The following is a 24,178-nucleotide window of genomic DNA, read 5'->3' as shown; positions in this document are numbered from 1 at the left end:
TAATTATGCAGCAGAATCCCTCCGGCAGTGTTAATTATTGCTAATGCAAAATAATTAATTAGGAAATTACAATTAGTGATGAAGGTTTGGCTAATTTAAACCACTTTATATTGTGTTTGGTAATTAAAGCTGTACCAGTGGGTCCTGACTAACTTGCTGTAAATACAGTACAGTGAATGCACTGAGTGTTGAGCAGAGGGTTCACGATGAACAGGCTGTAACCGACTCATTGTTGCAAGTTTAATTCCAGGCTGACATAACATTTCATGAGCAATCCATTAAAATAGATCCTGTATTAAAACATTCTTTAGGCATTCATTCGGTGTGCATCAAATTGCTACAGATCTACTACATACAGTTCTTCAAGTCATTCTCTGTTTCTCTTTGCTTCAGGCCTGCGGGGCTGAATCCAGCTCCCACATTAAAGGTTTTCTCCCTTTGGGGGGGGTTTGTATTGAACATTGCGACATGAAGGATAATAAGCTACGAAGTTGCTACTACTGTACAGTGCTGTACCCTGATCTGATGTTGTGTCCTAGGTGGCATGCGTACCCAGATTGTCTGCTGCAGGGCAGCGTGATCAGTAAACCACTAAGAGTCAGACCACTTCTCTCTATTTGTGAGTGGGTGAGATGGATGCAGACCGGGGATGTGGTCTGGTTCGCCCTTTGGATGCTTTTATTGCCCTGAAACTGATGGCAGCACTGATGAGCAGTGCCGGAGACAGAGTCGTGGTCAGGGTTAAAAAGATGAAATGGGGTTTTTGAGCTCTAAGTGATGTTTTCCAGGATGTAAAATATAAGCTCCATTACTATAGGCTCATCGCCTCTCTTGCGCCCCCTGCTGTGTATGACGGGGATAAGCACGCTGTCCAGGGCGTTGAGGTATTGAGCTGGGAGGGGCTGCCCGTTGCTGCCGGCCACAAATCCCACCTGGAATGACAAAACAAACCTCTAATTACTTTTTATGGAGTCTCACCCAGAAGCTTGTTTATACACTTTATGTGTAATGTGAGTCATATTTCATGTCCACTAACACACATATTGCATGGTAAAAATGCAGGATCAACAGAGTGAATTCTTTCCAGTATCTTGTTATAAATATAAAAATAAAGACTTTATAGCACAATGATCTTCAGGAAGGGGGGAAATAGATATCTGATGCTTGCAGGCCTTTTCCAACCTGATAAAATACTAACTATGTGGTGTTGTGACTCAGCTCAATAATACCAAATACCAAACCCCATTTCTGACCTCTTGAGATTCGAAAGCGACGCGCAGCCCCAGTTTGGCCATCCCATCTTCTTTCAACAGTTTGAGGTGTGGACACAGGGCCAAGCAAAACGCCCGGGCGATCCTCTCCGTTAGCCGGTTGTGTTCTGCAGAATCACTCGCTCCTCCTTTGAGATGATCCCCCTTCTGAAGGAAGAACACCTGCACAAAACATACACAGTAATATAAAAGGAAGGAGGTGGACTCAGATTGACCTACGCTGATATTCAAGCAGATCATTTTATGTACTTCTGTCCAGCGGATGATCTTCCCGTTTTCTTTGTATTCCGACTTCTGGAACATCTTTAAACTGCTGATGGACTCCATGGATTTCCCATCGATGGGGCTTATCACTCTGGGGGACACAACAACACACATAAAATGTACAATAAAGACCAGAAATTCGCTGTTTTGGAGGGATCACTGACTCTTCCTCTAATGATAGATTCATAAAAATGTTGAAAACATCTGTGACATTGTTCTCTTTGTGCACAAAAGCTTCTTTCTAAAGCTGCCACATTAACATCAAACAGGTGGACACACTAACCCCTTGTTCACAGTGCATTTCTCCTCCACCCACTGTACACACACAAGCTCCTGGCTGTCTGATTGGTCCAACCGCCCACAGGTGACCGTGTAGTCTTTCATCTCCCGTAGTGACCGGCGGAGCTCCGCCATAGTTTCCACTGTGATCTGCACCATTAGCCCATCTGGGTAGAGGGGGCAGCAATGCAGGAGAAACACACACACGCACACACACACACACCCACCCCAACACACACAGACACCAACAGAGAAACACACACATTCACTCACATGCATCAACATGTACACACGCCTAGACAAACAGTCTGTTAAAATGTACACAGACACACACATACAAAGATCAACACGTTCTGAATAAACCAGTTTGAAGCAGGGAGGTTAACATGCACTACTACAAGTGTAAACATTGAATTTCCTGAGAGTGAGCAGGAAACAGTGGAGGTGAACCTGCCTCCTCTCTGAGAGGACATCCTACCTTCGACAATACTGGACTTGGCAAGATATCCTGCAGACGCTTTTAGTGCACTACTGAATATGAAGAAGCATGATCCAGTCACTGCAATGAAAAAAATCAGAGAGAGACAGAACCATCTTTAGAGATAAAGTCTGTGGCTTCCAGAGAGCACAAGAAAAACAATCATACAATGCCACCTAGTGTTATATAAGGGAAAGTGAACATTTTTGGCCCAGCCATGTCAGCCCTTATTTGCCTTTTCGTCAGGGCAGTTTCAAAGTTAAATGTTGTTAAACAATGTTCCGTCTATATTCCATATCTGCTTCTTCCAACTGAATTAAAATCAATGGAAAATTTACTTTTAGCTCATGTTTTAAGCCAAGATTTAATTTTGTATGACGGCAAAATTATCCTCAAATTGCAACTTTGACATTTATATAAATATCCTTTTTAACCACAGAGCAAATTATATTAATAATAATGAAATTTCCAATACAATTGAATGGCTTGGCCCTATATTCAGTAGCAGGTTTAGTTGTGGCGAATTGGAGGAGAAAATGCCCAATCATATCAATGCAAAATAAAGTTGAATCTACCAATAAAACTGAGTTGGGGGAGTAGAGTTTAAGAGCTTTCTAAGGTTTCTAATAATAAATAGCACTGAATAAAGCTCTTTAGATGTAAGCATTTTGATCATTTTTTTCTTAGTAAAACAATTCAAATTTAATTGTTTAAAATTAAATGACCCTAAACAACACATAAATGTGCTTATTCAGGACCTCCCCTCCAAATAACTGATTGCAATTAATGTCGCTCACTACAACTTTGTTACATTAAGTCCAGATTCGGCTATCTTTCTTCCATCACAGGATCCATAAAGCCCACCTTTGCGTGGCTGATTGTGGATGCTGATGGCCTGGGTCTGATACTGGCCATCTTCTCCTTGCACACAGATGAGGTGGGAGTCTGCAGTCTCATTGAAGCACGCCCCGATGGCCAGCACATGCTCGTTGGACTTACTCAAAGCCTTCATTAGCTAAATGGAGACAAGTGGGCAGGATGGACAAGGGTTGATAACAAAATATGAACATCAGCATTAACTCTGCATTTTAAGGTGCTAATTTTAAGAAAACTGTTGGCCATTAATTGAAGTGCAGGTAGTGTCTTGTGGCTTGCCTTTGCACTCCATAGACAAGCGAGCATCCTGGGACAGAACAGTGACATGACATATAAGAGACTGAATGTTATTGAGGGGTATCATGTTTAGTTGCCTTTGATTTGAGCTGATAACTAAATCATTTATTATTGGCTAAAATAAATATTTATATCATGTTAGCTGGTAAAGTAATTTAGCAAGGTAGCCAACTAAGATTTTGCAAGAAAAAATTTTAGCAAGCCAAGTTTAGTCAGCTAGCTGTAACTTAATTAAACTGTATAGATCTGCCATTGCTTGTTTTGTTTTATTAAGTAATAAGTAATTTACAAATTACTCCCCACAGGAGTTTGCATTGATTCCAATTTGTTACATGAGCTAGTTAGAAACTTGTCAGTGTTAGTGAGCAAGCTAATGTTAGCAAACCAAACCAAATGACGGTCCCTAGTTTGATGCTAGTTTTACCAAAAGTCCATTACATTTCTGTTTGGCCTCATGGACTTTACTGGGTAAAACTTTTGGGGGCTTGTTGTTGTGGTGGGTGCCTTTTGTTTGATAAAATTACTGGACTCCATTTCTAAGCTAACGTTAGCTTATGTTGCTGCACACTGCTGGTAGCTGAATAGAGGCAATGTACTGAAGTCTGGCTTGCACAGACTTAACATCCATTGGTTAGGCAACAAAGAGAGAAGGGGAACGAAGTGATTGATGTTAATTGTTTAAATAGTATATTCAAGTATTTAAGGGCTAACCTCATTATACCCAGGGGTTGGTATCTTTATACAGGTCCTCTGAGCCTCTAGATCCACAGTGAGGCCCGGCACCATCGGTAGGCTGTAGCGGTAATTCCTAAAGTCCTGAAACAGGAAGTGAGGAACATCATTTCAACATATTGGGAAGTTTGATAAATGTTATGACACCACACTTCCTTTTAATGAGAGGAAATGTGATTTTGTAATGTTCACAAACAAAGGTTGCTACAAAATGTCAAACTCACCACAAGCAGTCTCATTATAGTGTGGCCTATTTCCCCAAACAACGGCTTCCTAAAGCGAACACTGTACAGGGGACAGGGGTAAACTGGAACAAAAAAAAAGTGTGGATAAGTGATGAGGACACCTGTAGTTTAATGCAGGTGCAGCATTTCATACTAGGGCCAGGCTTACATCTGTATTCAGCCCCCAGTCTCAGCATGAGACGCAAGGGAAAGGCTTTGGCCCAGGTCACCTCTGCCCTGTGGACCAGCAGGCCAAAGAGGTAGGGCTGGTTTGGCAGAGGTAGACCTTGAAGAGACTGCAGGGTGGAGCGAACATACAGGAAGCCTGCATGCTCCTGACTGCCCAGAAAACTACTGCCAAACAAGGACAGCGACAGGTGTTTCACAACCTTCCCTACAGAAATACAGCAGAAAAAAAAACACTTTGAAGGAGATGTCAGTCAGGGCACAGCGGGTAGTTTTCCCAAACGTGAACAAAATTCAATATAACACACCGTGAAATCTTTATATCTAGTAAAAATGACTTAAAGTAGGCATTATTGTGTGTGTGTGTGGCTCTGACCTGTCAGGGTGTCCCTGTACAGTTGGATGAAGTGGCTGAAAATGTCTTTGGGGAAGTTTTTCTCTTCAGGTAAGCACTGCAGGAGCACCACCACCTCCACCTGGCCCACAGCATGCATCCCCTTTGTCGTCACACACCAGCATTTCCTGTTAACATCTGTCACACAATCAAGATATTTAACCTCAGGGGTGCAAAAGGAAAGTTTTTTCAAAGTCCAACTAAAATCACATTAAGTTTTCTTTTGTGTAGTGTTACGGCTGTTTGTGTTCCCTGTGCAGTTTGTCCCTTTTCCTCTCCTGTACTCTCTGCCCAGTGTGTGCTCCTGGCCTGGGGATGAAGTGCTTTAAAACACCATTTTGCCATACAGGGTTAGTAGTTTATGAATATTGATGTTAAATAACAGCATGTATATTGTTCTTATTGTATTGGTAGTCAGTATTAGCAGATAAATAAGTTCAGATAGATGTTGGAACAGAAAGAATGGTAACAGTACCAGTAGACAAAGATATTTCAACAGTTTTTTTTATGCATTTAAAGTTAGTTGACAATCAAAAGGAAGTAAAGGGCCTTTGGGGAAATCATAAATTGTCTGTGTGCTTCCTTTTGTCTCAGCTGGCTGAAGAGATGTGTCTGTTTCTCGTTTGACAGACTCTGGCAGAGTGCCGGTGTAATACAGAAGGGAACAAGAGACATTGAAACGAACTTGAGCTATATTGGCAGACAACATGTTGTTAATGGTGCTGAAGAGTAACGACCGTACAAGCATCTAACAAAGACCTGCAAGCTGACATTAGAAGTGCACTGAATATTTGGTCATGCATCCAACAAGATGTTCATATTTGTGAGTTACATAAAAAGGAGAATTTAGCAAAAAAATGACAATTGTTTGTTTAAAGTTGTACTTGTGTTGTGTAGCAGGCTGCCAGCTAGCTGTTAGCCAGTGTGACGAATCTGCCTATGAAACAACACTAATGTCGCTGCAAGATTTGAGTGGCTGTATGAACACAAGGTCTTCATCTACCTAAACGAATACAAATGAATAAAAAACGACAAAGCTAAACGTGTCTCCCTTTTGATTACAGATTTTTTTTTTTTTTAATAGAACAAGAGACCATTGATTACAGATCATCTCTGTGTCCAAGGCAAGTGGATATATGAGCTATAAAGTATTTAAGCAGTAAATAAGCAGATTTTTAAACATTTTCTAGGCACATGTTTATTTGCAGAATCACAGAAGCTATACTTGACTGTAGCAACATGTTGCCAATGCGTCATTTTCTCTGTATTGTATCCTGCAAGATGAAAAAGAAACAACTTACAGTTGACCAGCTTGACCATAGCAAGTAGGTTGGCGTTGAGGACAAACACCAGGGGCTTGGGCCTTCCACTCTCCAGCTCCTGTATAAGCAACATCTCAGAGGGCTGCTCCTCCACAGTGTAATCTGAGGTAAAGACACAGGATTAATAACTACAGTCTAACTGTGGTCGTCAAAACACAGCAAAGACAGGCGGATTTTTGTAAAGGTATTATTTAAAATGTTCCTTTTTAACTCGGAAAAAAGGATGTAAATCTGTTACAGTTAGAGACCGCGGAATAAACATGACTTTTAAGTTAATCAAGACATAAATATGATACATGCACCCTTAGGAACTCGCTAATTAAACTCAAAGTGCACTCTTAGTGGATGATGTAAACAACTTTTATCCCACTAATGTGATGTGGGCAGAAGACACTACATTTGTTTTATTTTGCACCAGCCTGGTGTAAGCAGGGAATGATTTAATTAAGAATGAGCATGCTCTTTGAATAAGATTCTGCAAATGAAACAGGAGGAACCACTAATTAATTTATAATCAGAACAGTCAAGCCTAAAAATTGTTCATTTATGTAGTTCAGCATTTTTCTGTAATAGCTGCTGTCACATATTTTGAGACCTTGGTTCCTTCTTCCTTTTTGTCATCACTTAATACAAAACTGACCAAGCACATCACAAGGTCAGGAAAACACCAACGTCTGCACTAAGATGAACAAAGTATCAGGAAAGTCAAGTCTTTGAAGCCAACTCTCAAACAGCATGGAGCCTGTCTTACCTCCTTTGACTCCTGTGGAGGTGAGGATGGGCGGCAGGCCATTCAAAGGGATAAGGTTGACAGAGCTGCTCACTAAAGCTGTGGTGCCCCAGCCGTACGGACCACAGGCCTCCTAGAGGAAGAGGGAGACAGAGACAGAGGATAGAGCACAGAGTCTAACAACCTCAGATGATAACCATGAGATTTAAGATTGATATTTAATGTGTTATGTTGTAGCTGATACTACATTGATGTTTGTCCCACGTTGTCGTAAGGCTCTCCTGATCTGCGGTGACCCCACAGGACTTCTAACAGGCCCGCCCAGCGCTCGTCTCATCAGCGGGGAGAACGTAGGCCCTCTGGTCGGTGTGGTGGGAGCCGACTCTGACTGCTTAATGGGGAGGATTTCATCTGCAAACCACACCCTCCTTTTCCCCCGCGGAGGTGTACCTGAGAGGGAGAAGATGTTAGAATGACTCACTTAGTTTTTCATTTAAAAGGTTAACAAAAAATAATCTGTGCTTACTTTTGATGAGCGCTGAATGACAGGAAACACAAACTCGTCCCTCTTTGCCATCCAGATGAGAGAGTCTGAACTTCAGGTTGGAGCAAACTGCACAGAAAACCTGACGAAACACACGCACATTCCCCATGTCAACTACACTTAATCAATTTACTTAATCAACATTTAAACTTTGATAGTTTTCCCCTCTCACCTTTCCACATGCACGGCAGTGGTGTCTCCTCTTGGTGAACGTAAACTTGACCCCACACTTCATGCAGACCTGCGCCTGAGCATCAGGAACCCACACCGGGGCGACATCCCCGAGGATGCAGCCTCGGTCCTTGGACAGAATACCAACAGGGCTCAGCTGGGAGTCATTGTCAGGATCCACAGGGGAGGCTGCACAGTCCCCCATCGCTCCCTCATCACCAGCTACTTCGGCCTCACTGCTGTCCAACTCATCTCCTCCATCAGATTTAACCACCTTAAACTGGTCCTGGAGCTCCCTGCCATGTGTCTCCTTGTGAGTAGAGGCTGCTGCACTCGCCTCAGAGCTGCAGGACTGCTCTTGCTGCTCCTCCAGCTCCTTCTCCTCAATCACAGAGTCCTCCTTTGAAGGGAGAGCCTGCGGCTTTCTCTCCTCCTGCTCCTGCTCCTGCTCCTCTTCTGGCCACGCAGCCTCAGCCGGGCTCAGCACCAACGGACTGGAAGACTCCCCGAAACAACTTTCCCCCCATGTGGAGATGGAGGTCACAGTGCAGCTGCCTTCCTCCAGCTGGGAGGGCGAAGCAGTCTTGGCAGGATGATCACATGGTTTCTGCTCACATGGCCCAAAGCTGCTTCTGACTGACGCGTCCGATGGAGTCTTAGAAGGAGACTCCGGCCGTATTTGGCCGCATCCCAATCCCGGTTTGGACACGTCCCCATCTTTGAGCACCAGCAGGCAGGGTCGGCTCAGCCAGTGGTGCTTGGTGTCCTGAAGAGACGGATTGTCTCCTTCATCTGTTACACACACAGTGCATGCAGACTCATTAATAATGACTCATTAGGTGGGAAGGCTGTGTTCACATGTGCTAAGTGGCCATTTAGCCACATGTGATGATTGATTCCATCAGCCTGAACATATCTCATTGCTTTCCATCATCACTTAGGGCAGTGTTAGCTCTCAGGTGCCCTTGAGAGGATTGTCTGAGCTGGTCTGAGAGCAGTTTGGTTAAAGAAAGGAGGAGGGGGTTTGTGTGGACTTAATATTGATGTAAAACCAATAGCAGTTGTAAAAGCAATTGGTGGTAGCACACAGATCCCGGTTTGCTAGAGAGCGGTTCAATAGAGGTTCTGTGTTTAATTGCCTCTATATAGTTAGTTCCCACATACACCAGGAGGATTTACAGATTGATTGTTTTGTGCAGGTGTTCACACTAACAAACGTGTTGTGCCTTTGACCGTAGATACAAATCAACTTATACCAATGAGATATAATGTAGCTAAGTCTGCATCCAAGGTTTTCACTGATATTCTAAATACGCACATAATCAATTAAAAGGCATGTGTGTTTTAATTCAGATTTTCATTCATAATCTTAGCATGAGAATCTACATAAAGCAGCCAATCAGCTTCTCTGAGCAGCCAGTTGCTGTTTTAACACCCTACCCTCACAGGATGGTTACGTAATAGCCATTACTCAAAATTATTAGCGCGCAATGCAAAGCGCGTTAATGTGTCCATACAGCTGGTGTTTCGTTAGGCTTTGGCACCCAGTGATTCATGAATAGTTATGACTTAAACAAGCACTGGAAATCCCACAGTAGGAGCTGTACCCCCGGCTGTTCAGCTGATACTGTTTTGCTGCAATGAACATGTGGTTTGGCACAAACATGCAAAAGAATATTTGATGGAAAGGATCCAGTCCCGTTTGGAAGACTAAGGCTAATTCCCCAGCTAAAACTGCAATGCAGCTCCATCACAGAGACCATAAAAATGAAAGGCGGGCCGTGTGGTTTACAGAGTGAAGCTTCGCCGAAACGGCGGCGGGGGCTTCACGGATCAGGCTGACAGGAGCGATCGTTTCCCGGGACAGTGACGCATACAACACACGTGCAAATGTTTAATCCGCTCGAAGGCACCGAGGCCGGCAGCAATGCGACACTCTGCCCGCATCTCGTTACATCAGACCAAGCAGGACACTTCACTGATGTGATGTTTACTGTCCGCGGACAGCGCGCGAATGTACGCAGCTGTCTTCACATGTGAATGAGCGCACACACACGTTTCAGATGATACGGACTATGCGCGCGGCCAAATGCTGTATCAGCGGTTTTCAGTGACAAACACAGACGCGCAGTATCATCATCCTGTAACGGGAGAGTAAAGCATCCCCACCCCGCCGCAATCCTTACCCTCTGTAATTGCTCCCAGAAGGCTTTCATTCTCGTCATCCCGCGCGGAGAAGAACTTCAGCATTTTATCCGCTTACATCTGAGTGTGAGAAGAAGACGGAGTCGAGCAGCACTGCTTTGCTCACAGGCGGAGGATGGGATGATTTCGCCTCTCCAGCCCCTCTCTCCGTAATCTCCCCCTCCTCCTCCTCCTCCCCTGTGTCTCTCTGCAGCTCTTTGAAGAAACTCAAGAGGTGTGCAGAAATGTCCCTCCCAAGCTTGCTGTCTGCACAGACCGCAGGACAGCTGCACAGGCCAACACATCAGAGTTGTGATGCAAGATATGAAAAGGCTGCATGCATGCATGCACACCATGTCATATTGTAGCACATGTCTAAGGTTTCAGCAAGTCAGCAGCATTGATTAGTGGATTATCTTCATGCAGAGTTAAATCTTCAGTTTGGATAAGAAGTATCCACGTTTACAAAATCTCCTCAATGACCACAGCACCATCTACAAAATGTTAATCACCTTTATTTTGTTTCATAAACAAAAAAAAGTCTTAAGACTAGATTTAATGACCACAGTAATCCTGACCATGACTGACAATGTGGTGAAGGGATTTTACTGTTTAACAGAGGGGAGTATTTTCATTATTTTATAAGTGCACAAGTCAGTCTGACTCGGACATCTGCGGGCCATCATGGTAAAATAGAAAAGTCTCTGGTTTGAGTGGATAGTGTTTGATATGTCTGCATGACTAGACTTAAAAACACCGGAGAGGGTTTCTGTTTCATTGCAGTCCAGTCCGTGTGCACGAGAACTTCATGTGTGTCAGTTTGCCTCGTTCTTTGACGCTTCATCGAAGTTCTCCACCAGATCTGCAGAACAACAACAGCAGCATGGTCAATCATTACAGTGGAAGAAAAAACAAATCTTATGATTCTATATTCTTTGGACAGAAATTAACCATTTAAAAAAAAGTGATCAGATCCTTTGCTAGCATTACGCAAATTATTTGATGTTTCATACCTGGCACATCGTCATCCTCTTCCTCGATGTCCTCTGCCTTTGGAGCCTTGCTGTCGAGAGCTGAAAAGAAATGCACAAAAAATGATTGATCACAAGCGATTGTAGCCAAATATGTTAAATCATCTTAGAGGATAAGTCTGGTAAAATTCTTCATTATTGTCATGTTCAACACAACCCATTAAAAAAGCAAAAACAAATACTCTGTGTGACCAAAGCCTTGTGTATTCCTCTGTGCCTCAGTACTCAATCCTTCCCCAAAAACACATCAGCAAGCGACACGTTTTTTACTGGATGCCGTGTGTCATTATCATGAACATGTGCACGATTGTATATTTTGAGTCCATCCACACACACTGTCCTGCCGCTCTAAACACTCAACAGAACACTGAATGTACATCAAATCACCACTGAAAACACTCCTGTTTGAGTGAAGGTTGGTTAAAACTACAGTTCCCAGCTGTTCTTTTTGGCCCTTTGGAAATATAACTATATAATTGTGACCTTCTGACAAACATTAATTTCTTCAGGAAAATGAATGGGCTCAAGGCTGAGAGCCAGACAGAGGCCAGGAGTGACTGTTGGTTTTCATTGGATTGATTGGCGACAAGAAGACAAGAAAGTCCTCTCTTTTAATGACACGTACAAAAAGGAAGAACCATTATTATGTTTTTGTAACCCTGCTAATACTGTATAATATTACTTAAAGAAAAAAGGGTGTTAGACCAAATTCCACTACATGAGATACTTGACAGAGCACCTACTACAGGCCGATGTAAGACTTCTATTTATCGCTGAACACAGTTGTGCATAGACCAGGTTAATACATCCCTTTTTGTGATCCCACTGTATGTAATTCATCATCCCTTTGTCAAGTGAAGCCATGTATTATAACGCGTGAAATAACTAATAAATATTTCCCAGGGCTTTACAAACTGTAGTAACATCGTACATCCTCTTTCATTAGGAGCGACTCAATGTTATCTGAGGGCACCACAATAACCTACACCTGCTTCTGTCATTACCATCTACTCCTCCTACTTCTCCTTACAAACAACTGTCTTTTCTTACACTAGATGTTTGATTACATAAATAGTTCAGGACCAACCTACTTCATTACACTGTATCAAGCAGGTTTAACTTTTTATAGTCCAGCTGCACAAGGCGAGAGGCGTATGTAAATATACGGCACCCTAATCATGCTAAACCACAAAGGTGTTGTTGTAAGAACTGAACTTTACTATGCAATAAAGTATAATCAGACGAGCAGCAGGGGAAACTGGTCTTTCCAACATGCCTATGCCTTTTTTGTATAAAATATGCTGAGGTGCAACTTTAAATTAAGACCCATCTCACAACTGTAACCCAGCCAATGTTGGCAACACAGAACTTCTCACCCTCCTCTTCCACAGTGCCTGTGAAATGTCACATGCCTAAGAGGTTCGGGGGCACCCACCTTGCCGAGGGAACTGTTCTGCCAGTTTGCGCAGGCTGCTGAGGCTGTCCGCTCCCAGCTGACTGAGGATGCCGGGAAGCATCTCCGTCAGCTGCTTGGTCTCAGCGTGGCCCGTGATGGCGAAAGTGTTGGCGGACAGAGAGGCCTGAACTTTGGGGTTGTTGAAGTGGATCACAGTCCCGTCATCCTTGATCATGTTCACCTGAGGAGAGAAGCCAATCAGTTTTTACAGTTGTGGCTAAATGTGCCACAATGATCCGAGGTGTTTGCTAAAGACATATATCCATTACCTCCTCAATTCCAGCAATATTGTTGACAGCCAACTTCTTTAGTGAACTCTGCAGCTTTTTGTCATCCGCTGTGGCAGTTCTGTGTACCACCTTCTTCTTCCTGCGTGCAGATCCCTAAAAAAAACAGTTCACATAAGACTCCTGCTCAAAAGCGACTTGAAGTTGACATAAAAGAATGACAGGTATCAGGCAATATAGTCTTTCAAAAGAGTTGTTGTGACCAAAATATGTACTAAGTGTGCAATTTTGCAGTTGAAAAATAAACTTGTCTGTGTTCTCTGGTGAAAAAACTATGTCACTGTGTCAGTTTCTTAAAGCTATTAAACATTTCATTTGCATTTTAGCTTCATAATTCTTGCTATCATACAGCATGGCAATATATGAGCGACAAGCACAATTATCTGTTGATATATCGACCGTGAAGATCACAAGGTGAGTTGACATTAGGGCTGCATGATAAATCGTTTAACCATCGCAATTGCTATGTGCGCATGTGCAAAAGTCAATAGGTTGTGCTTGCCGAAAGGAAGTAGGAGACAGTGACCTTTCGTTTCCAAAAATTACCATCACCGAGCTGGTCACTCTGAATCAACATACATTTGAATATCTTTAGAAATGGTACATGACAAACCGTATAAATAACACACCTGCAGCGCACAAGTCTGTTTGTATTCAGTTTATAAAGAAACGTGGCACTCCACCTGAACTCTCTCAACTTTTTTATGCAGGTGTCACTGAACCATTGTGGTAAAAGTAGGGGGTAGGAGTTTTGTTAGAGGAAAATAGACTATAAAGTCCCAAATAATAACAATAATAATAATAAACAGTATGATTGTTAATTGTTTATATGTACATAAGAACACATGCATTTATCTGGTATAATTTCCTGTATTTTCTTAATATCGTAATCAATATAGCAAAACAAAAATTTATCGTCAAATGTATGTCATTTTTTTCCAATATCATGCAGCCCTAGCCAAGATGTTTTTAATTATTGTGTTTGCCTGAGTAATGACTATGTGGGTAAGGCTCTATCATTTCTTTACAAGTAAATGATAAATTATTGTCTTTGAATAGTTGTTTAGTGTAATTGCTTTTATGTGAATAATGACACCACCCTAAAACACCAAATCCAACACTGAACAGTTATAAATTCTATTAACTCACAGTAACATTTCAATTGTAAATAAAGCAAGTAACACATAAACACAGCAATGTTTATGGCAAGATGTATTCCAGGTTTTGGTTTGGCATAGTTTATTTGACAGTTAAAACACAGCATTAAATGCCATTTTATGTGTTTAGAGTCACAATCACCACTTCCTGTGTGCCAACTTACCTTTCCTCCTATCCGAACCTGGGCTTGAAGTTTTGCAAGTTTTTCTTGATTCATGTTGTCACCTACAATTTGAGAACATTTTTAAAAATGTTTAAAAAACAAAAATACTGTGTAACTAGCTAAACAGCTAGCATACTGCTGCTTCCCTTTTAACTGTGAGCTGCAACATTAGCTGGAACCACCATATGAGCTAACCAGGAGACAGCACAGACGTGGCTAAAGCTAATTTTATTATCAACATTGTAAACCAATAAAAAAGACGTGAACGCGAGAGGAGAATAATAACCCGCTGATGCAATAATAACCCAGACCAGCTCCAACTAGTCAGCAGACAGTCTGCTGTGTAAGAGGTTAGCAGCTGCAGAGATGAAAACACAACACAGGGCCTACAGACTGAGCACACAGCGTGACACTGCTCCGCTCAGTCCGACAGCTCTGCTCCCACAACACAACAACAACCAGACACAACACAAACACCGCACACTTCACACAAATCAACGTTTAGCATCCCAAACCTGCTCAAATATCCACAGAGGCATGCGGTGCTGAAAGATGGAGGTTATGAGGAAGGGATTACGTCACATGCCATACGGAATTCTTCTTCTTCGTTTTTGATAAACTAGATGGGTTTGGTTGTCGTGCTGCCACCTAGAGGAAGCTTTATACATTACACAAACAAGCTGTACTCTGCTTTTAAGTGGTAGCGAATTTGACCCTTGTAGGCTGGAAAGGTGTTTGCAAAACGTTAACGGTTTGTCTCCTTAGTAAAATGAAAAAATGTTTATTGGACATACATATTTTCAGTTACATACATATATTCAGTTTTTTAATTCTTTAGTAAATGGTAGATGAGATGCCAGACAAATGAATTTCCCTTTGGGGATCAATAAAGTTATTTTATTGTTATTGTTATATTTATTAATGGGGGGAAAGTATGAAATTAGAATTGGAATCAGCTTTATTGGCCAGGTATGTACACATATAAGGAATCTGACTCCGGTTTAACTTTTGCTCTCTTTGTACACTTAGACATGAAATATTAAAAATTAAACTAATATGTACATCAGAAGAAACTTCTGGAACCAGCATTTTATTCTCCTACCAACAAACATCAGTCTTATGGAGTCAGTAGTGTGCTTCTGAAATAATTAATGTTTTTCGGTATTGATAAATATAAACATATTCACATAATCAATTAACTAGTTCATTTTCTAAAAGCTATTGTAAACTGAATTAGCTTAATTATAATTTTGAAATATATTTTAAAAAAAGCATAATTAATTATTATAATTAAATTAAAAATAATAAATTATGTCTTTATATAATAGGTGGACTTTTAAGGTTGAAAACAAGCTATTTTTTAAAATTAATTTCTATTTTGCCTATTGTAATTCATCTCACATTTTGTAATCACTTACTGTAACTGAAGCACAGCTCTCACTGATGTGTGAGCAGCTTGCAGCCTACAAGTTAAATGAAATTAAAACCCCAGAGCAGCAGCAGGAGCTGTGATCAGCAAGGATGCTGTCAACACATAACAGCTGGACACCTTTTTTCCCCCGACCTTTTTCATGTTGCACAAATGCAAATGTCATTAATCAACTCAAATTACCCTCTGACAAGTTATGAATCATGCTTTGAATGATAATTATTATAACTGACTCAAATTGAATAATAATTATAATTAATAACAAATTACTTCTGTAAAGTCTGTAATTATCCTGATGCCAAGCGCTACACTCCTGAATACTTATTAGTAATCTATTTGCACTGTCATATTTTTCATTTGTTTTTTCCATTTAAACCTTTATTTCACAGTTCAGCCCAGATAAACTGAAGGCAGTATTACGTACTTACATCTAAAAACAAATGCACAGCTCCGGAAAAAATGAAGAGACCACTTCAAATTGTCCTTAAGTCAGCGTCTCTCTCTCTCTCTTCATGTCATGGCCAGCCCAATCTTTAAACCTGAACCTCATTAGAAGCCTCCTGAATATGATCAAGAATAACGTCACCCGGCAGCAATGTGAAAGACTGGTGTAGAGCTTGCCAATAAGTCGTATGAAAACTGGAATTAAAAACTAGATTGTTCCACCAAGTATTGATTTCTGAACTCTTCCTGATGTACAACTTGAGTATCCTGTTGTTGAAACATGAACATGAACTTGTTTTCATTATTTGAGCTCTGAACTACATCTCTTTTGAATCTTTTGATCTTAACCAGTTTTCATTTCCTGCATAAAAAAAAGACTAAATAAGAATACTTTATTTGGGAGTAGGGATAAATGTTGCACACAAACACAAACCTATAAATAGTTGAACCAGAAAAAAAATATTTTGCAGTGGTGTCTTATTTTTTTCTGGAGCTGTAGATATACTCCTAAGGTCACTGCACTACAAAGATTATTTATTATCTGTATGCTGAAATTATACTAACAGTGTGTGTCATTTAGACTTAATTATTTCCTTATACTATCACACAGGGATGTGGAGATGAGACTTGGTGACTTGGACTCGAGTCGACTCGAGTCACTTTTTTGATGACTTGCGACTTGACAAAAAATAAATGACTTGAGACTTGACTTGACTTGAGGCACGATGACTCGGATGACTTGAGTGTGTTCATAAGTTTAAATGTTACCTGTTAAATATTAAATGTTGTAATTCAAAGTTTCTGTCTAACTATCAAGTATGTATGCAGCGCTAACTGGGAATCATGATTGGATGACACAAAAAGCTCCTCGGTATGTGATTGTCATGATTGGATGACTGGCTGTCAAACTCCTCGCTATGGAGTTGCAACACGCAACATCAAAGCCCCCCGCTACCTGATGTTTTCCCCCAAAGAGAAGCCTCATCAGTCATACTCTTTACTACTCAATATGGTCTCAGGCCAGACCATCATCATGGCTGCGTCTGTGCCAAGATAATACAGATATAATTCAGTGTCATACTTTTTGAACAGGTTATATAAATTGGCCAATAATATCATTATTAGACCGGCTACTAATACCTTGACTTTTCTATTTATAAATACCGGCTACAACAGGTAAGAGTGCTGTATCTTGGATGGAAAAAAAGTGACATGACTTGGGACTTGACTTGCCTTAACTAAGGACTCGACTTGACTTGCCCAAGAAAAAATGACTTGAGACTTGCTTGGAATTTAAGCAAAGATGACTTGGTCACAACACTGCTATCACAGCTAAGTTATCCTATAATGATATCGATAGTGAAGTCATCTTCTGCTGAACCTATATATACTCCATCCATTCACATTATAATCCAGAGAAATGTTGAGATTGTGTATGTACTAGCTTATCTGTTAGATTATAATCATGAATATATATCAGCTTACCTTTCATATGTTCAACAAATGGTCAAAACATTTTGATTGTGATGCCCAGGGCTACAGCCAGAAACAGAAATAATAACAACACAAAGAGAATCAAACAAATTTAGTACAAAATAGTACAGTGACATCGAGGGCACAGACTGGAGCTGCCATATGGACATTTCAGCAGCATCCGGGGCGAAGACGGTAACGTTTCCAAAGAAAAAGCATGATTTATGTCCTTACCAACTGTGGCTGTAACATTTTCATTCAAGAACGATTTAACACAGATTCGCTGATAAATTTAACAATCAAAAAACACAAGAACAACTCCGGGGCACTCTCTTTTAAACAAGTGAAATGCTTCTTTTCATGGTCATGAGACCTCAAAACAAACTCCTACGCATTTCACCATCAAGCCATCATCAGGCACTCCCACCATTTTTTTTGTGTGTTTTATGACTGCGTGTATCCTAATCCAAAGAGCCAGGGGAAGCACTCCTTTCTGTGTACTTTTGGAATACATTCAACAGATCTTAGTTAAGTTAATCCCACATTAAACAGACAACAACACTGCCAGTTCATGCTGATCATTTCACAAGTCCAAAGACGGCATATAAAGAGAGTCAATAACTTTGATTGTCCATATTCCAACAAAGTTCCTTCACAGCTTCTTCCTGCTTCTCAGATCAGAGTACTGTGTCAGGGCTTCAGGCGATGGATTTGATCGCAGTGTCCGGCAGAGGTAATTTACTGAGGCCGTAAGACGATCCAGCAGCCAAGTTGCTGGTCTCCATTGAGCTGCGGAGCACGCTGCGCTGCCAGCTGTGAAGGCTGTTAAACCTTGGGCCCCAGCAGCCGTGAAACAACATGAAGAGTTTCCTCAGGACGGCCTTCCTCAGGAGGATGTAGACCCACGGGTCCAGGATCTGGTTCCATGTGGCCATGCGTACCACCATGAGGAGGCTGAAAGACGCGGGCTCATCTGTCGCTCGGGTGCTCAGGATGATGACACGGATCTGCACAGTGGTCAAAAATAAAGGAATGTTTTATGCACTGTATTATTTAACATACATGAAAGTGTAGTATTGGAGAGGCAATTTTTGAGGCAATGTGAGCGGACGTTATAATGAGCCGGAGAGGGAGAGATGTCGGCCTTGCCAGGAGCATGTGGATCTTTTGAAGGACAGAGGTGTGTGTGTGGAGGAGAGCTCAGGTCAGAGACTGATACTGCACTTTTCAAGGAAATTAGAGGAAAGGTCAGAAAGTTTACTCCTACTCCTATTCCAGTGTTGATGTCATGAATGAACGGTGAAAGGGTCAAGCGATTGAAAATGAAAAACAACGCTACAAAAAAACAATCTTTTCTTCACACATCACAGAGAATAAAACCTGCCAGGCTTCTGTCTCATTTCAAAACCAATTTCACTGTCTCTCACCGCTGTCACTTTGTACTTACCTACGTCCAAAATCCATGACGGACACATCAGAAAATAGGAGACATGGTTGGTTTGAAGATCAGAGACATGATGGTATAGAGGAATGTAAATGAGTCCTCACAGTTCCATTACTAGTGTAGGAAACGCTTCAGTGAATACGCACCTCTATGCATCGATATCAAAAGCATAATTTATCAGCTCCCAAGTCTTCTTTGCTGCAGACTACACAGAAAGTTGCACTGTACCATCACCAAGGCAATATTGTTTTAGATCGACAATAAGAAACTCATTTCAGGTTTATTTATCACATGCTCATCAAGATAGCAAACAGCAACAGTGTGGTGCTAGCAGAGAGTTTAATGTTAGTTAGAACTGGAAAAATGTAAGCATCTTTAACAGGTTAAAATATTTTTATGGCATTGGACTTTGGGGCTCGGAATCGGCTGCAAAATCGAATATCGGAATGGGATTTGAATGCTAAATGGAAAATTTGAAACTAACTAAACCTTTGAAGGGGGGTTATTATGCTACTGTCAAGCTTCATATTTCACTCTGTGATACCTGTGGAGTAGCTTAGCATAATTTACGGTTCTCTCACACTGATGCTCTGTGCAGGCCCCTTATACAGCCTCTGCCTGAAACGACTCAGTCAGTCCCTTTAAGAAACTCCGCCCCCACAGGCCTGCTTTCTTCTTGGTTGGCCAGCTCCCTGAAGTCTGCTGAGGCTGCACTTTGTGATGTCACAAAGTGCAGCGTGTAGAAAAAAGACCTGATGTTTACAGCAGCCTGTAGACTGAGCTGAGAAGCCTGGGGATTACTCCAACATACTTTTACCTACAGGTTTGAAACTTCACCCACGTTTAGTTTGGACATCCAACATTGTGACATTATACAACCTGATGTCGGTACTCTTTTAAAGTCATACAGCAGAGTTTAGTGGTACTGAGGGGCAGACTTACCAGTAAGGGACCCCAGCACACACAGGACACTAGCATGATAGCCAGCAGCTGGCAGATCATCTCTATGTGGTAGGATGGGCCTCTGCAGTGATGCTTGCGCCGCAGTCTGGCCTGCAGCAGAGTGCAGCTGGTCAGAGTGTTGCACACGATGGAGAGCAGCAGGGCCAGCAGCCCCAGCATGGAGAACAACAGAGGCAGGAGCACATCCAGCCAGTCTTTGGGCTCCTCCATGTGGAAGAAGCACCAGCTCCTAGAGCTCTGAACCTTATAGGGCCTCCACAGCAGCACAGGCAGCACCGCCACCAGGGCAGCCAGCAGCCAGGTGACTCCCAGCAGTCTTTTCATGTGGTGTGAAGCTAAAGCTGTGGAGTGGAAGATGGGCCTGGTGACTCCGATGCAGCGCTCCACCGCCATGGCGCTCCCCAGGAACAAGGGGCTCAGGCCAAAGAACACCATGCACGCCCCGAAGACGCTGCACACGATGCGGTGAGGGTCGAACATCTCCCATTTCTTGTGGGAGCCGTAGACGAACAGCACCAGGGAGCCGTTGATGAGGTGACCCAGCAGGTCTGTGACCACCAGGCTGCTGGCAAACAGCACGAAGGACGCTTTGGACTTGAGCCGGATGCGTTTGTAGGATTTGACGAGGATGAAGAGGGCGAGGCTGTTGGACAAAATGCCCACGGTCATGGAGATGGCGGAGGTGGTGACAGACGGCTCCTTCGGGCTGCAGGTGGTGTTGCTGGGTCTGACCTCTGACCTGCAGCCTGTCTCTGAGCTCCCATTGGCTGACATGGTGGGGATGAACTCTGGAGGAAAGGATGGAAGATGGTACGATTCATTTGTAATTAAACCTTTGAAATAAAACTTCAGAGGCAAAACATGCCTTTTTTTTTTCACTAATTTAGTCTGGTAAAAAAGAACCTGTATTTTAGTATAGTACTGTACTTTCTCGTTTAACTCATGTGAAACTGATGTTCCATAATAAAGTGTAGATAAAACAGCTTGCAACAGATGCAGTTTTGGGTGTGACAACTAAATTGCAGAGACAACGTGATAAATAAAATGATAAGAAGTTCCAATAAACTCTCTTTAAATGAAAAATGTCCCACATTCTAACGAGCCAATAAGTTCGCGACTTTTTAAAACGTGGTCGACTTCCTTACCTCAGGTCTGGTCCTCTTTCACACAGCGCGCCATAAGTTACCAGCCTCTCAACTCTCCGTCTTTATGCATAATCAATAAAACAAATCAACGTCCTGTCAGTCCGGCAGTAAATGCCACGGAAAGTCCCGAAAGTGATCTCCTCAATATTCCTCTCGAGACGATGCGAGCAACTGGTTCCGTCTGTGCTCCGCTGGTGCAGAGTCCGTGAAGGCAGCAGAGCTTCAGTGCGCGAGGGTTCACTTGAAACTCAAACACACCTCACGGGCTGCACATGATTGAATCTGCGTAAGTCTGCTCTTTGTTATGATTTAAAGCTCACTGATAAACTGACGGTAAAATACGCGTGCCAACTACTCGCGTAATTACGCATGGCTGCCCTGACTTAGTATTCATGGATTGTGTGAAATTTCACCCCTAATACCTAAGAGCATTGCATCTCATACAATTTTCTGTTAAAGGACTTTTATTTTGAAGGGTCTATAAACGCAGATATGCCAAATAAAAATTCCTATCTCTGTTCTCTTTCACTCTATCGTTGCATTTTGCTGGATTATTCTTCTGCTTGTGTCTACATTGCAGAAAGAGATTGTCTACTTCCCAGAATGTGCTGAGAGTCCAGGTTCCGTCTCTGTCTATGGTAAAATGTTAAAGCCTTTAAACTAAATTTATAAAACCAAAATAAAGTTTCAAACCAAAGCCTTTGAAATAACAAGATTTACCAAGTGCTGACTCTTTGCTGAGGTGAATTTTGTTTACATTTGTTGTCAGTTTCCTGTCATTCATGTCTTTGTTCCATCCCCTACTGGATAAGTCACTTTGCAGCAATCCATCTGAATAGAAAAACAGTCAGATTGAATATGATCCGCTGCAGCTTCAACATAAAGTATCCAATTTTAAAACAACATGCTGTCAAAATATGAGCAGACCAAATGCTTCTCCAGTTCTGTGGCTCGACAATGCACATCTAGGTAATATCACGAAAACATCTCAGTCAGACATTACAAGAGTGAGAACAAAATGCAAAATATTTCATTGCAACAGAGTCTTGGCTTGAACGGCACCGAGTGCTGGGCTGCGGTTCAAAACGATACTCTCACAGCTCTGGCTGGATTTCCTGGCCGGCTGTGTGGTATGCCGTCAGAAAACACAGTGGTGCTCATTTAAAAGGACGGAGACAAGATGATTTACATTGATTTGAAAAGCTATTTTTTTCCAGACCATATGTTCTTGATTGATTGTTTTCCCAGCATCAGAAGGCCTGTGTCATCCAATTTGCCTGTTTTTCTTTCCCTGATTTATGAATGATGGAGAAAGAGCTCTTAAAGTGAACTCTGACGTGGAAGTTGCCCTTAGGAAATCAGTAGGTACGACTTGTTACAGTGAGTGTCAGGAAAAACAGCCATGTCTGTCTTCGGCTGGAAATTGCCTGCAAATATAGGTCTAGTATTTCTTCTAATGTTCTAGGTTTGTTTATTCAGAGTTTGACAGACTAGAGAGGACAAAATGTAAATCCGAAGCAGATACCGAATGCACTCCTCTGGAAGGTGCATCCTAATTTGGAGGCTGTGATCCATCCCAGCATGCACATGTCGCTGCTGTCAAAATAAACCTATCCATCTCCTCATTTCTCATTTTATGTTTTTTTCCTTCCCTGCCAAAACCTGTCCTCTACACTACCCACAATGCACCCTGACCACTGACAGTTTGGTTGGAGATTCTCTTATTCATATTCACATGTGTATCTTCAACCTGAGTGACATCACTTTGTCAGTTTGTCAGACTTTCAAGCAGATCCCTCTGAAACATATTTGGCTTATTACAACTATTTCCACTTTAACAGTTAATGAAGGAGAGACTTCATTGAAATAAGGCTTAAATTGACTTATTTGTCATAGTGCACAACGGGAACCTTGAAGAACATCCATCCATTATCTATACTGCTTATCCTGTTCAGGGTGGCAGGAGGGCTGGAGCCTGTCCCAGCTGTCATTGGGTGAGAGGTGGGGTTCACCCTGAACTAATCTCCAGTCAATCACAGGGCTGACACATATATAGATACAGACAACCTTTCACAACCTTTCAGTTTCTGGGTGGAGTTTGCATGTTCTACGCGTGCATGCGTGGGTTCCCTCCGGGCACTCCGGCTTCCTCGCAAAGTCAGTGACTCTAAATTGCCCGTAGGTGTGAGTGTGAGCGTGAAAGGTTGTCTGTGGCTGTGTTTAAAATGGCACACTATAGCTGCGTCCCAATTCAGGGGCTGCAGCCTTTGAAGGCTGTATTTGAAGGCCGATTGCGTCACAGCGGCATGTCAAAGGTTGTCCCAATTCGAAGGCTCCTTCAGATGCAGCCGACAAATGCGTCCTCCGTTTCCCAGGCCGCGAAGGATCCATCGGGTGCATCCTTCACGGTCCAACGTATCACGAGATGCATTGCGTGCCAATTCAAACGAAATGGCGGACTCTTACGTGGCCGAGGAATACACTTTAAAATGTAAAAGTTTTTGGTTTCAACTCAGTCAAATAGCTAGTGTTACACATGTTTAAGAAAACGAAAGGGGCCTTGAAACAAATTATCTTTAAAATAATAGGTAACTTACTTAACGTTAGTTATGCTAGCTAGTTAGCTCACTAGCTACCTGTTGCTAGGCGCCAGGAGCGGCGTTTGGTGACACAAGGGTAGACCAGACCGTCTCATTTCAGTTCAGCTTTAATGGTCTACGCAGGCTATGAATGGAGCATCCTCCGTGGACCGCCTCCTTCAAAGGCTGCAGCCCCTGGATTGGGACACAGCTTATATACTGTATTCTGTACACTACATACAGCATACTGCGTTCCGGTGTAGTATGTAGTATGCAGCTGTTTTGCAGTGTGCTACGCCAGGTGCCGGCTTCTTTAGCTATAGCGCCCCCTTCCGCTCTTCTGCTGCTGTCCACCATTTCAACTGCCGCTGTGACGTTTCAGCGCTTTGCATTCTGGGATACAATAGGCGAGGCAGACTGGTCCGATGCATACTGGAGATTTTTTCCGAATCAGTATGACATCTCGGTATTTTTGGCATACTGCACATTTTGTTTTTGTTTGCATACTGTATACAACGTTTTGGCCAAATCAGTACGTACTGCTGGTATAGTACGACATTTCAAACAGAGCCTGTCTCTATGTGTCTGCCCTGTGACTGACTGGCGCTCAGTCCAGGGTGTGTCCCGCCACCTTCCTTTAAGAGGACTTGTTCT

The 24,178-nt window shown here is 42.3% G+C and overlaps 3 protein-coding genes across 4 annotated transcripts; all 3 read right to left on the bottom strand.

The window, feature by feature from the left end:
• Positions 1 to 226: 226 nt before the first annotated feature.
• On the bottom strand, positions 227 to 10,078 carry zfyve9b (zinc finger, FYVE domain containing 9b). 2 transcript variants are annotated; one of them, XM_069679864.1, is made up of 16 exons: positions 9,955 to 10,078; positions 7,770 to 8,560; positions 7,580 to 7,679; positions 7,301 to 7,503; positions 7,075 to 7,186; positions 6,303 to 6,425; positions 4,984 to 5,139; positions 4,591 to 4,815; positions 4,422 to 4,504; positions 4,177 to 4,281; positions 3,157 to 3,307; positions 2,293 to 2,373; positions 1,819 to 2,122; positions 1,521 to 1,626; positions 1,254 to 1,433; positions 227 to 932 (listed from the first exon to the last, which is right to left on the bottom strand). In XM_069679864.1, exons 1-16 carry the CDS (start codon positions 10,016 to 10,018, stop codon positions 771 to 773), a joined length of 2,946 nt encoding a protein of 981 aa, XP_069535965.1. In that variant the 5' UTR covers positions 10,019 to 10,078; the 3' UTR covers positions 227 to 770. The 2 variants fall into 2 exon arrangements, with proteins under 2 accessions (XP_069535965.1, XP_069535966.1); XM_069679865.1 differs by having other exon boundaries at positions 1,819 to 1,981.
• A 373-nt stretch (positions 10,079 to 10,451) lies between these two features.
• On the bottom strand, positions 10,452 to 14,648 carry btf3l4 (basic transcription factor 3-like 4). The gene is made up of 6 exons (XM_069679749.1): positions 14,563 to 14,648; positions 14,048 to 14,109; positions 12,709 to 12,822; positions 12,419 to 12,620; positions 10,966 to 11,025; positions 10,452 to 10,814 (listed from the first exon to the last, which is right to left on the bottom strand). The coding sequence occupies exons 2-6, from the start codon at positions 14,099 to 14,101 to the stop codon at positions 10,768 to 10,770; spliced, it is 477 nt and encodes a 158-aa protein (XP_069535850.1). The 5' UTR covers positions 14,102 to 14,109; positions 14,563 to 14,648; the 3' UTR covers positions 10,452 to 10,767.
• A 3,443-nt stretch (positions 14,649 to 18,091) lies between these two features.
• ptgfr (prostaglandin F receptor (FP)) lies at positions 18,092 to 20,574 on the bottom strand. Its single transcript, XM_069680634.1, has 2 exons — positions 19,780 to 20,574; positions 18,092 to 18,400 (listed from the first exon to the last, which is right to left on the bottom strand). The coding sequence occupies exons 1-2, from the start codon at positions 20,572 to 20,574 to the stop codon at positions 18,092 to 18,094; spliced, it is 1,104 nt and encodes a 367-aa protein (XP_069536735.1).
• Between the last annotated feature and the right edge of the window lie 3,604 nt (positions 20,575 to 24,178).

The sequence above is a fragment of the Semicossyphus pulcher genome, unplaced genomic scaffold, assembly GCF_022749685.1.
Source record: "Semicossyphus pulcher isolate SPU_LCO1_2020_fin unplaced genomic scaffold, fSemPul1.0.p SCAF_4, whole genome shotgun sequence".
In the NCBI taxonomy this organism is placed as follows: Eukaryota; Metazoa; Chordata; class Actinopteri; order Labriformes; family Labridae; genus Semicossyphus; species Semicossyphus pulcher.
This window is presented reverse-complemented; position numbering and strand designations above follow the sequence as displayed.